Source organism: Xenopus laevis, chromosome 2L (genome assembly GCF_017654675.1).
Source record: "Xenopus laevis strain J_2021 chromosome 2L, Xenopus_laevis_v10.1, whole genome shotgun sequence".
Taxonomy (NCBI): domain Eukaryota; kingdom Metazoa; phylum Chordata; class Amphibia; order Anura; family Pipidae; genus Xenopus; species Xenopus laevis.
The window spans coordinates 190,938,802-190,954,012 of record NC_054373.1 but is presented as its reverse complement, the minus strand read 5'-3'; the positions used below and the strand labels follow the sequence as shown (position 1 = coordinate 190,954,012).

General features: G+C 32.6%; 1 protein-coding gene across 1 annotated transcript in view; it reads right to left on the bottom strand.

The window, feature by feature from the left end:
* The window catches only part of LOC108708785 (zinc finger protein 391), a 30,007-nt gene extending 15,026 nt beyond the window's left edge, over window positions 1–14,981 (bottom strand). The window contains exon 1 of the mRNA XM_041582893.1: window positions 14,906–14,981. Coding sequence (XP_041438827.1) covers window positions 14,906–14,916 — 11 coding nt within the window. The 5' untranslated portion in view covers window positions 14,917–14,981. The remainder of the gene's footprint in view (window positions 1–14,905) is intronic.
* Window positions 14,982–15,211: the final 230 nt, after the last annotated feature.

Genomic DNA, 15,211 nt, shown 5'->3' with positions numbered 1-15,211 from the left:
ACTCCCTGTACCGTCAGTATATATATATATAATACACACTCCCCTGTACTGTCAGTATATATAATATACACCACTCCCCTGTACTGTCAGTATATATAAATATACAAACATCACTCCCTGTAACGTGTCTAGTATAATATATATATACACACTCCCCTGTACTGTCCAGTAATATATATATATATCATCACTCCTGTACTGTCAGTAATTATATATAATACACACTCCCTGTACTGTCAGTATATATATATACAGCACTCCTGTACGCGTCAGTAATATATATATATAACACACCTCCCTGTACTGTCAGTCATATATATATACACACACTGCCCCTGTACTGTCGTAATACTATATTATATACACACTTCTCCCCTGTAACTGGTCAGTATAATTATATACACTCTCCTCTGTACTGTCAGTATATATATAATACCACACACTCCTCTGTAGCTGTCAGTATATATATATACACAACACTCAACCTGTACTGTCAGTATATATATATACACACACTCCGCCTTGTACTGTCAGTATATATATATATATATAATATATATATATTATATATATATATTAACCACCTCTCCCCTGTACTGTCAGTATATATATACCACACTCCTCTGTACTGTCAGTATATATATATACACACTCACCTGTACTGTCAGTATATTATATATACACACACTCCACCCTGTACTGTCAGTATATATATATACATACTCACCTGTACTGTCAGTATATATATATACACCTCCCCTGTACTGTAAGTAATATTATATATACACACTACACTCCTCTTGTACTGTCAGTATATATATATATATATATATACTAATATTATATATATATATACACACTCCCCTGTACTGTCAGTATATATATATATACATCACCTCCCCTGTACTTCAGTAAATATTATATATATATACACACTCCCCTGTACTGTCAGTATATATAATATATACACCACACGCCCTGTACTGTCAGTATATATTATATATAGTAGTATAACACACTCCCCTGTACTGTCAGTATATTATCTACACACTCCCCTGTAACTGTCCAGTATATTATACACACTCCTCTGTACTGTCAGTATATAATATATATACACACTCGCGCCTGTACTGTCAGTATTATATTATAACAACACACTTCCTCTGTAACTGTCAGTATATATTAATATATATATATATATATATATATATATACACACTCCCCTGTACTGTCATGTATATATATATACACACACTCCCCTGTACTGTCAGTGTATATATATATATATACACATCCCCTGTACTGTTTTTTCCGGTAAAATGATATATACACACAACTCCCCGTGTACTGTCAGTATATATATTATATATATACACACACTCCCCCTGTACTGTCAGTATATATATACAACACTCCTCTGTACTGTCAGTAAATATATATATACACACTCCCCTGTACTGTCAGTAATATATATATATATACACACTCCCCTGTACTGTCAGTATATTATATATACAACACTCCCTGTAGCTGTCAGTATATATATATACACACATCCCTGTACTGTCAGTAATATATATATATATAACAACTCCCCTGTACTGTCAGGTATATATATATATATACACCCTCCCCTGTACTGTCAGTATATATATATATACAACAACCCCCTGTACCTGTCATAATATATATATACACACTCCCCTGTTATGTCAGTATATATATATATCACACACACCCTGTACTGTCAGTATATTATATATATACACACTCTCCCTGTACTGTCAGTAATATATATAGATATACACTCCCTGTACTGTTAGTAATATATATATATACAACACTCCGCCTGTTACTGTCCCAGTATATATATATATATATACACTCCCCTGTACTGTCAGTATATATATATAATATCTACACACTCCCCTGTACTGTCAGTAATATATATATTTATATACAACACTCCCTGTAACTGTCAGTAATATATAATATATATATTATACACACTCCCTCGTACTGTCAGTATATATATATATTAATATATATAATATATATATATTATATATATATATAATATATATATACTATATATAATATACACACTCCCCTGTACTGTCAGTATAATATATATATATAATATAACACTCCCGGCTGTACTGTCAGTAATAATATATTATACACACTCCCTGTACTGTCAGTATATATATATATACACACTCCGCCTGTACTGTCAGTATATATATATATATATACACACTCCCACTGTACTGTCTATATATATATAGTATACACACACTCGGATCGTCCTGTACATTGCAGTATAATATACTATACACACTTACTACGCCCCCTGTACTGTCAGTAATAAATATATATATATATATATATATATATATATATATATATATAACACACACTCCCCTGTACTGTCGTATATATATAATATATATATATATATATATATAATCATATATACACACACTCCCCTGTACTGTCAGTATATATATATAATACAATACACTCCCGCTGTACTGTCAGTATAATATATATAACACTCCCCTGGTACTGTCAGTATATATACTATATATATCACACTCCCCTGTACTGTCTATGATAATATAATTATATAATCACACTTCCCGCTGTCTGTCTAGTATATATATACTACACACTCCCCTAGTACTGTCAGTATATATAAACACCTCCTCTGTATCTGTCAGTATATTAATATACACACTCCCCTGTACTGTCAGTATATATATATACACACTGCCCCTGTACTGGTCAGTATATTATATATTATATATATATATATATAATATATATAGTATATACACACACACTCCCTGTACTGTCAGTATATATATATATACACATCCCCATGGTACTGTCAGTAATATATATATATACAACACTCCCCTGTACTGTCAGTAATATATATTATGTACACACTCCCCTGTACTGTCAGTATATATATATATATATACAACTCCCTCTGTACTGTCTATATATTATATTAATATATACATCACTCCCCTGTACTGTCAGTAATATATATATATATATACACACTCCCGCTGTACTGTCTAATTATATATATATACACACCACTCCCCTGGTAACTGTCAGTATATATATATATATACACACTCCCTGTACTGTCAGTATATATATATACACACTCCCCTGTACTGTCAGTATATTATATATATATATATATATATATATATATATTATATATATATATATTATAATAATATACACACACTCCTGTACTGTCGTATATATATAAATAACACTCCCTGGTAATGTCAGTATAATATTATATACACACTCCCTGTACTGGTCAGTATATATATATATATACACACTCCCTGTACTGTCAGTATATATATATATATAACACAACTCCACTGTACTGTCAGTATAATATATATATATATATATTAATATATATATATATATATATATATATATATATATATACAACACACTCGCCCTGTAACTGTCCAGTATATATATATATACACACTCCCCACTGTACTGTCAGTATTATTATATATCTATATATAATATATATATATATATAATATATATATACACACCTCCCCTGTACTGTCAGTATATATATATAATAACACACTCCCCTGTACTGTCGTATATATAATTATATATATATATATATAGCACACACTCCCTGTACTCTGTCAAGTATAATATATATATATATAATATTATATATATATATATATACACATCGCCCTGTACTGTCAGTATATATATATACATACACACTCCCCTGTACTGTCAGTAATATATATATAATACACACTCCTGTACTGTCATATAATAATATATATCACACTCCCTCTGTACTGTCAGTATATATATATATATATATATATATTATATACACACAGCCCTCACTAGTACTGTCAGTATATATATATACTAACACACTCCCTGTACTGTCAATATATATATATACACACACTCCCCCTGTACTGTCAGTATACTAATATATATTACAGCAACTGCCCCTGTACTGTTAGTATATATTGATATATATACACACACTCCCTGTACTGTCAGTAATATATATATATATACAACACTCCCCCTGTACTGTCAGTATTATATATAAATACACACACCCCCTGTATCTGGTCAGTATATATATATATATAATATACACACACTCCCTGTACTGTCGTATATATATATACAACCCCCCCCACGCCCCCCCCTCCCTCTGTATGTCAGTATATATATATATACAGCACTCCGCCTGTACTGTGCAGTATATATTATACACACTCCTCTGTACTGTCAGTATATTATATATTACACACTCCCCTGTACTGTCAGTAATAATATATATATAACCACACTCCCCTGTACTGTCAGTATATATATATATATACACACTCCCTGTACTGTCAGTATATATATATACACACTCCCCTGTACTGTCAGTATATATATTATATATATATACACACTACCGCTGTACTGTCAGTATATATATATATATACACACTGCCTCTGTACTGTCAGTATAATATATATACATCACTCCCTGTACTGTCAGTATATATATTATATATACACAACTCCTCTGTACTGTCAGTATATAATATATATCCACACTCCCCTGTACTGCTGTCAGTATATTATATAATATATATATATATATATATATATATACAACACTCCCCTGTACTGTCAGTAATATATAGTATTACAGCACTCCCCTGTACTGTCAGTATATATATATATATACACCCCCTGTACTGTCAGTATATATATATATATACACACTCCCTGTACTGTCAGTATATATATATATATACACACACTGTCCCCTGTAGCTGTCAGTATATATATATTATAACACTCCGCTGTCTGTCAGTATATATATATATATACACACTACCCTGTACTGGTCAGTATATATAATAATATATCAGACACTCCCCTGTACTGTCAAGTATATATATATATACACACTCCCCTGTACTGTAGTATATATATATATATACACACTCCCGCTGTACTGTCAGTATATATATATATTCACACTCCGTAGCTAGTCAGTATATATATATATATATATACACTCCCGCTGTACTGTCAGGTATATATATATAATACACTTCCCTGTACTGTCAGTATATATATATTATACACACTCCCCTGTACTGTCAGTAATATATATATATACACCCTCCCACCTGTACTGTGCAGTAATATATATATATTATATACACATCTCCCCACTGTACTGTCAGTATATATATATATAATATACACCTCCCGCTGTACTGTCAGTATATATATTATATACACATACTCCGCCTGAACTGTCAGTATATAATATATATACCAACCACTCCCTGTACTGTTCAGTATATATATATATATATACACACTCCCTGTACTGTCAGTATATATATATTATATTAATACACACTCCCGCTGTACTGTCAGTATATATTATATATACACACTCGCCCTGTACTGTCAGTATAATATATATATTATATCACATCACTCCCTGTACTGTCAGTATAATATATATATACAACACTCCCCTGTCACTGTCAGTTATATATATATATACACACTCCCTGGTACTGTCAGTAATATATTATATACACACACACCCTGTACTGTCCAGTATATATATATATTACACACTCCCCTGTACCTGTCAGTAATATATATATATACACACACTCCCCTGTACTGTCAGTATATATTTATATATATACACACACTCCCTGTACTGTCAAGTTAATATATAATATACATAACTCCCTGTAACTGTCAGTAATATATATATATACACACTCCCTGTACTGTCATATATATATATAACACACTCTCCCCTGTACTGTCAGTATATATATATTATAATACACACATCCTGTACTGTCAGTATATAATATATATACACTTCCGCCTGTACGTCAGTATAATATATATATATAACCACTCCCATGTACTGTCAGTATAATATATATATACACACTCCCTGTACTGTCAGTATAGTATATATAACACAACACTCCATGGTACTGTCAGTATATATATATACACACACTCCCACTGTAAACTGTCAGTAATATATATAATATATACACACGTCCCGCGTGTACTGTCAGTATATATATATATATACACACTCCCCTGTACTGTCAGTAATATTATATAATATTTATACACACTCCCTGTACTGTCAGTATATATATATACACAGCACTCCCCTGTACTGTCAGTATATATATATATACACACACTCCCCGCTGTACTGTCAGTATATATATATATAATATATACCACTCCCCTGACTGTCAGTATATATATGTATACAACAACAACTCCCGCTGTACTGTCAGTATATAATATATATATACAACACTCTCTGTACTGTCAGTATATATATATATAACACACTCCCCTGTAACTGTCAGTATATATATAATATACACACACTCCCTTGTACTGTCAGTATATATATGTATACACACTCCCTGTACTGTCCAGTATATATATATATACACACACTCCTCTGTACTGTCAGTATATATATATATACAACACTCCCCTGTAACTGTCAGTATATATACTATATATACACACACTTCCCTGTACTGTCAAGTATAATATATGTATACACACAACTCCCTGTACTGTCAGTATATATATGTATAGCCACACTCCCACTGTACTGTCAGTATATATATATATACACACACTCTCTTGTACTGTCAGTATATATATATACCACAACACTCCCCTGTATCTGTCAGTATATATATATACACATCCCCTGTACTGTCAGTAATATATATATATATACACTCCCCTGTACTGTCCAGTAATAATATATATATATATCACACTCCCCTGAATGTCAGTATATATTATACACATCTCCTCTGTACTGTCAGTATATAATAATATGTACACTCCCCTGTACTTGTCAGTATATATATATATATACACTCCCTGTACTGTCAGTATATTATATATCACACAATCTCCCCTGTACTGTCAGTATATATATATAATATACACACTCCCCTGTACTGTCATATATAATATATATATATAACACTCCGCCTGTACTGTCAAGTATAATATATATATATACACACTCCCTGTACTGTCAGTATATATATACAACACTCCCCTGTACTGTCAGTATATATATATACACACACTCCGCTGTACTGTCAGTATATATATATATATACACACTCCCCTGTACTGTCGTAATATATATTATAATACCACACTCCCTGTATGTCAGTACTATATATACACACTCCCTGTACTGGTCAGATATATATACACGACTCCCGCTGTACTGTCAGTATTATATATACAACACCTCCCCTGTAGCTGTCAAGTAATAGTATATATACAACTCCCCTGTACTGTCAGTAATATAATATATATATACACATCTGCTCCTCTGTACTGTCAAGTATATATATATATATAACACCTCCCCGGTAACTGTCAGTATTATATATACACACACTCCCTGTATGTCAGTTAATATATATATATACACAACGCACTCCCCCTGTTACTGGTCAGTAATATATTATATATATATAACACACTCCCCTGTACTGTCCAGTATATATATATATTACACACACTCCCCTGTAATGTCAGTATATTATAATATATATACACAACACTCCTCTGTCTGTCAGTATATATATATATACAACACTCCCCTGTAACTGTCAGTATTATATATAATATATCCAACACACGTCCCCTGTACTTGTCAGTATATTATAGTGTATACACACACTCCCTGTACTGTCAGTATATATATATATACACACACTCCTCTGTACTGTCAGTATCAATATATATATACACTCCCCTGTACTGTCAGTATAGATATATATATACACACACTCCCCCTGTACTGTCAAGTATATATAATGTATACACACATCGCACTCCCTGTACTGTCATGTATATATATGTATACACACACTCCCCTGTACTGTGCAGTATATATATATATACACACACTCCCTCTGTCTGTCAGTATATATAATATACACACACGTCCCCTGTACTGTCAGTAATAATATTATACAACACTCCCCTGTACTGTCAGTATATATATATATTACACTCTCCCCTGTAGCTGTAGTATATATATATATATAAACACACTCACCTGTACTGTCAGTATATTATATACAAACACTCCTCTTGTACTGTCAGTATATATATATGTACAGACTGGCCCCTGTACTGTCAGTATAATATATATATATACACTATCCTCTGTACTGTCCAAGTATATATATATACATCACACTCCCACTGTACTGGGTCAGTATATATATTATATATACACCACTCCCTCTGTACTGGTCAGTATATATATTATATATACAACAATCTCCCCTGTACTGCGTCAGTATATATATATTATACACACTACCTGTAACTGTCAGTATAATATATAACACTGGCACCCTGTACTGTCCAGTATAATATATATACACACACTCCCCTGTACTGTCCAGTATATATAGTATATATACACACTCCCCTGTACTGGTCAGTAATATTATATATATATACACACTCCCGCTGTACTGTAGTATATATATACAACACTCCCTGTTACTGTCAGTATATAATATACAACACTCCCCTGTACTGTCAGTATTATATATATATACCAACACACTCCCCCTGTACTGCTCAGTATATATATATACACAACTCCCTCTGTTGTCAGTATATATTATATAATATATACACACTCTCTGTACTGTCAGTATATATATATATTCACACTCCCCTGTATGTCCCAGTATTATATATATATACCACACACTCCTGTACTGTCATATATATATATATACACACACTCCCTGTCTGTCAAGTATAATATATATATACACACACTCCCCTGTACTGTCAGTCTATATATTATTACAACACATCCCCTGTACTGTCAGTATATATTATATATACACACTCCCTGTACTGTTCAGTATATATATATATACACACACTCCCCTGTACTGTCAGTATATATATATATATAAACACTCCCCTCTGTACTGTCAGTATATATATATATATATCACACTTCCCTGTACTGTCAGTATATATATATATACAACACTCCCCTGTACTGTCAGTATATATATATATACACACTCCCCTGTACTGTCAGTATATATATATATATATACACAGCCACCCCCTGTTGTCAGTATATATATAAAGTATAACACACTCCCCTGGTACTGTCAGTATATATATATTATATACACACTCCCCTGTACTGTCAGTTAATATATATAATATATATACACACTCCCCTGTACTGTCAGTTTTATATATATATATATATAAACACACTCCCCTGTACTGTCAGTATATATATATACACAGGCCTCCCCTGTAACTGTCAGTATATATATTAGCACACACTGTCCCTGCTGTACTGTCAGTATATATAATATATATCACACTCCCTGTAACTTCAGTATATATATATTACACACACACCCACTGTACTGTCAGTATATATATATACACACCTCCCCTGTACTTGTCAGTATTAGTATATATATATATCACATCCCCTGTACTGTCAGTATATATATATATATATACACACACTCCCTGTACTGTCAGTATTATAATATACACACACTCCGCTGTACTTTACTGTCAGTATAATATATATATACACACAACTCCCCCTGTACTGTCAGTATATATATATATATATTCAAGCACACTCCCCTGTACTGTCAGTAATTATATATATACAGCACTCCCCTGTACTGTCAGTATATATATATATTATACACACACTCCCCCCTGTACTGTCAGTAAATATATATTATATACAACCTCACCCTGTACTGTCAGTATAATAATATATATACACACTCCCCTGTACTGTCAGTATATATTATATATACACACTCCCCTGTACTGTCAGTATATATATATATATAACCACTCCCCTGTCTTGTCAGTTATATATATATACACACACTCCACTGTAATCTGTCAGTAATATATATACACAGCCACTCCCCTGTACTGTCAGTATATATATATATACACACTCCCCTGTAACTGCAGTATATATATATATACACACACAGCCCCTGTACTGTCATATATATTATACACAACTCCCCTGTACTGTCAGTATATATATATATTATACCATCCCCTGTACTGTCAGTATATATATATATAATTATTACACAACAACTCCTGTACTGTCAGTATATATAATACACACCACTCCTGTACTGTCAGTATATATATATATACACACAACTCCCTGTACTGTCAAGTATATATTATATATATATACACACACTCCCGCTGTACTGTCAGTATATATATATATACACACTCCCTGTACTGTCAGTAATATATATATATATATACACACACTCCTGTACTGTCAGTTATATATATATATACACACTCCCTGTTACTTCAGTATATATATATATATAACACTTCCCCCTGTATGTCAGTATATATATATATACACACACTCCCGCTGTACTGTCAGTATATATATATATACATCACACTCCCTGTACTGTCAGTATATATATATACACCACTCCCTACTGTGCAGTATATATATACACACACTCCCTGTACTGTAGTAATATATATATACAGACACACTCCCTGTACTGTCAGTATATATATACCACACTCCCTGTACTGTCATATATATATATACACACACTCCCTGTAGCTGTCCAGTATATATATAATACCACACTGCCCCTGTAACTGGTCAGTATATATATACAAACACACTCCCCTGTACTGTCAGTATATATATATACAACACACTCCCTGTACTGTCAGTAATATATAATATATTATATACACACTCCCCTGTACTGTCAGTATTATATATATATATATACACTCCCCTGTACTGTCAGTATATATATATATATACACTCCCCTGTAACTGTCAGTATATTATAATATATATATATACACACCTCCCCCTGTATGTCAGTAAATATATATATATAATACACACACTCCCGCTGTACTGTCAGTAATATATATATATATACACACTCCCCTGTACTGTCAGTATATATATATATTATATACACACTCCCCTGTACTGTCATGTATATATAATATATACACATACTGCCGCCTGTACCTGTCAGTATAATATATATTATACACCACTCCCTGTACTGTCAGTTATATATAATAGTATATACACACTCCCCTGTACTTGTCAGTATATATTATATATATAGACACACTTTCCCTGTATCTGTCAGTATATATATATATAGCACATTCTCCCCTGTACTGTCAGTATATATATATATTTTACACACTTCCTTGTACGTGTCAGTATATATATATATACACACTCCCTGTTACTGTGCATGTATATAATATATATATACAACACTCCCCGTATGTCAGTATATATATACTATCAACACCAGCACCCCTGTAACGTCAGTATAATATATATAATAACACACTCCCTGTACTGTCAGTATATAATATATATAACACAGCACTCCCTGTACTGGTCAGTATATATATATATATACACACACTCCCTGTCTGTCAGTATATTATATATATATACATACTCCCCTGTACTGTCAGTATATATATTATACAACACTCCCCCTGTACTGTCAGTAATAATATATATACACACACTCCCTGTTACTGTTCAGTAATATATATATATATACAGCACTCCCCTGTACTGTCAAGTTATAATATATATATATAACACTCCCTGTACTGTCCAGTATATATATATATATATACACACACTCCCCTGTAACTTGTCAGTATATATATGATATGCAAACACTCCCTGTACTGTCAGTATATATATATATACACACACTCCCCTGTACTGTCAGTATATATATATATATATATAACACACTCCCCTGTACTGTCAAGTATATTTATCATGTAATACAGCACACTCCTCTGTAACTGCAGTATATATAATATATATACACCAACACATGCCTCTGTACTGTCAGTATATATTAATATACACACACAGCTGCCCGCTGTACTGTCAGTATATATATATATATACACACACTCTTCTGGTAGCTTGTCAGTATATATATATATACACACTCCCCTGTACTGTCAGTATATATATATATTATACACACACTTCCCCTGTACTGGTCAGTATATATATGTATACACACACTCGCCCTTGTAACTGTCAGTATATATATTATACATACACAACTCCTCCTGTACTGTCAGATATATATATATACACACTCCCCTGTACTGTCAGTATATATATTATATACACACACTCCCCTGTACTGTCAGTATGATATATGTAATACACACACTCCCCTGTACTGTCAGTATATATATGTATCCACACTCCCGCTGTACTGTCAGTATATATATATAACACACACTCGCCTTCTGTACTGTCAGTATATATATAATACACACACACTCCCCACTGTACTGTCAGTTATATATATATATCACACTCCCCTGTACTGTCAGTTATATATATATATATACACTCCCCTGTCTGTCAGTCATATATATATATATACACACTCCTCTGTATCTGTCAGTATATATATGTTAACACACATCCCCTGTACTGTCAGTATTATATATATATACACTCCCCCTGTACTGTCAGTATATATATATATATAACACACTCCCCTGTACTGTTCAGTATATATATTATATTAATACACACTCCCCTGTAAATCTGTCAGTATATATATATATTATACACACTCCCCGTACTGTCAGTATATATAATACACACTCCCTGTACTGTCAGTATATATAATATATACACACACTCCCCTGTACTGTCAGTATTATATATATATACACATTAACTCCCCTGTACTGTCAGTAATATATATATATATATATACACACACTAACACTCCCTGTACTGTCAGTATATATATATACACACTCCCCTGTACTGTCCAGTATATATATATACACACTCCCCTGTACTGTCAGTATATATATATACACACTCCCGCTGTACTGTCAGTTATATATATATATTACACACTCCTCTGTACTGTCAGTAATATTATATATACACATCCCCTGTACTGTCAGTATATATATATATTAACACAACTGCCCGCTGTACTGGTGTATATATTATATATATACACACTCCCCATTCCCCTTACTGTCAGTATATTATATATTATACCACTCCCCTGTACTTCAGTAATATATATATATACACTCCCCTGTACTGTCCAGTATATATTATATACCAACACTCCCTCTGTACTGTCAGTATAATATTATATATACACACTCCCCCCTGTACTGTCAGTATTATATATATATAACACACACTCTCTGTACTGTCAGTATATATTATGTATAAAAATACACACTCCCCTGTACTGTCAGTATATAAATGGTATTACACACCTCCCCTGTATCTGTCAGTAATATATTATATACACACACTCCTCTGTACTGTCAGTATATATATATACACACACTCCCCTGTACTGTCAGTATATATATATACACACTCCCCTGTACTGTCAGTATATATATATATATACACTCCCCTGTACTGTCAGTATATATATATATATACACACTCCCCTGTACTGTCAGTATATATATACACACTCCTCTGTACTGTCAGTATATATATATACACACACTCCCCTGTACTGTCAGTATATATATATATACACACACTCCCCTGTACTGTCAGTATATATATATATATATATACACACAACTCCACTGTACGTCAGTATATATATAATATAAACATACACACTCCCCTGTACTGTCAGTATATATATATATATACACACACTCCCCTGTACTGTCAGTATATATATATATACACACACTCCCCTGTACTGTCAGTATATATATATATACACACACTCCCCTGTACTGTCAGTATATATATATATACACACACTCCTCTGTACTGTCAGTATATATATATATACACACTCCCCTGTACTGTCAGTATATATATATATATACACACACTCCCCTGTACTGTCAGTATATATATGTATACACACACTCCCCTGTACTGTCAGTATATATATATATACACACACTCCCCTGTCTGTCATACACACACTCCCTGTACTGTCAGTATAAATATATATATACACACCTCCCTTGTACTGTCAGTATATATATATACACACTCCCCTGTTACTGTCAGTATATTATATAACAACCCTGTACTGTCAGTAATATATATATATAACACTCCCTGTACTGTCAGTAATATATATATATATACACACTCCCCTGTACTGTCAGTATATATATACACACTCCCCTGTACTGTCAGTATATATATAATATATATACACACACTCCCTGTACTGTCAGTATATATAATATACACACACTCCCCTGTACTGTCAGTATATATATATATATATACACACTCCCTGTACTGTCAGTATATATATATATACCACACTCCCCCTGTACTGTCAGTATATATATTATATATATACACACTCCCTGTACTGTCTGTATATATATATTACACATCACTCCCCTGTACTGTCAGTATATATATATATACACACACTCCCCTGTACTGTCAGTATATATATATACAACCTCCCCTGTACTGTCAGTATATATATATACTGTATACACACTGTATAGTATATATATACACTCCCTGTTACTGTCAGTCCCCTGTACTGTAGTATATATATACACACACTCCCCTGTACTGTCAGTATATATATATATACACAACAAGCAGTGAGTTATGTTACAATCATTTCTCTGTACTCACGTATCCTCCATGCAGACCTGTGATGTCACTTCCTCTTTCACTACTAAATCTTTATGTGAAGGAAACAGGGAGACAAAAGAGATGGAGGGAGAAATCTCTACAGTAAAATCTCCTATTTCTCCAGTGCAGCAGAATGTCAGTGTCGTTCAGTCAGGGGCTGCCCTCACGGCTCCACATCAGCTTCTTTATATGAGATGTATAGAGTTTCACTCACACACCAGTATTACCTGTGTAATCAGTACTTTATATACTTTATATCCATTTATATCCATATACTTTATATCCATTTATATCCATTATATACAT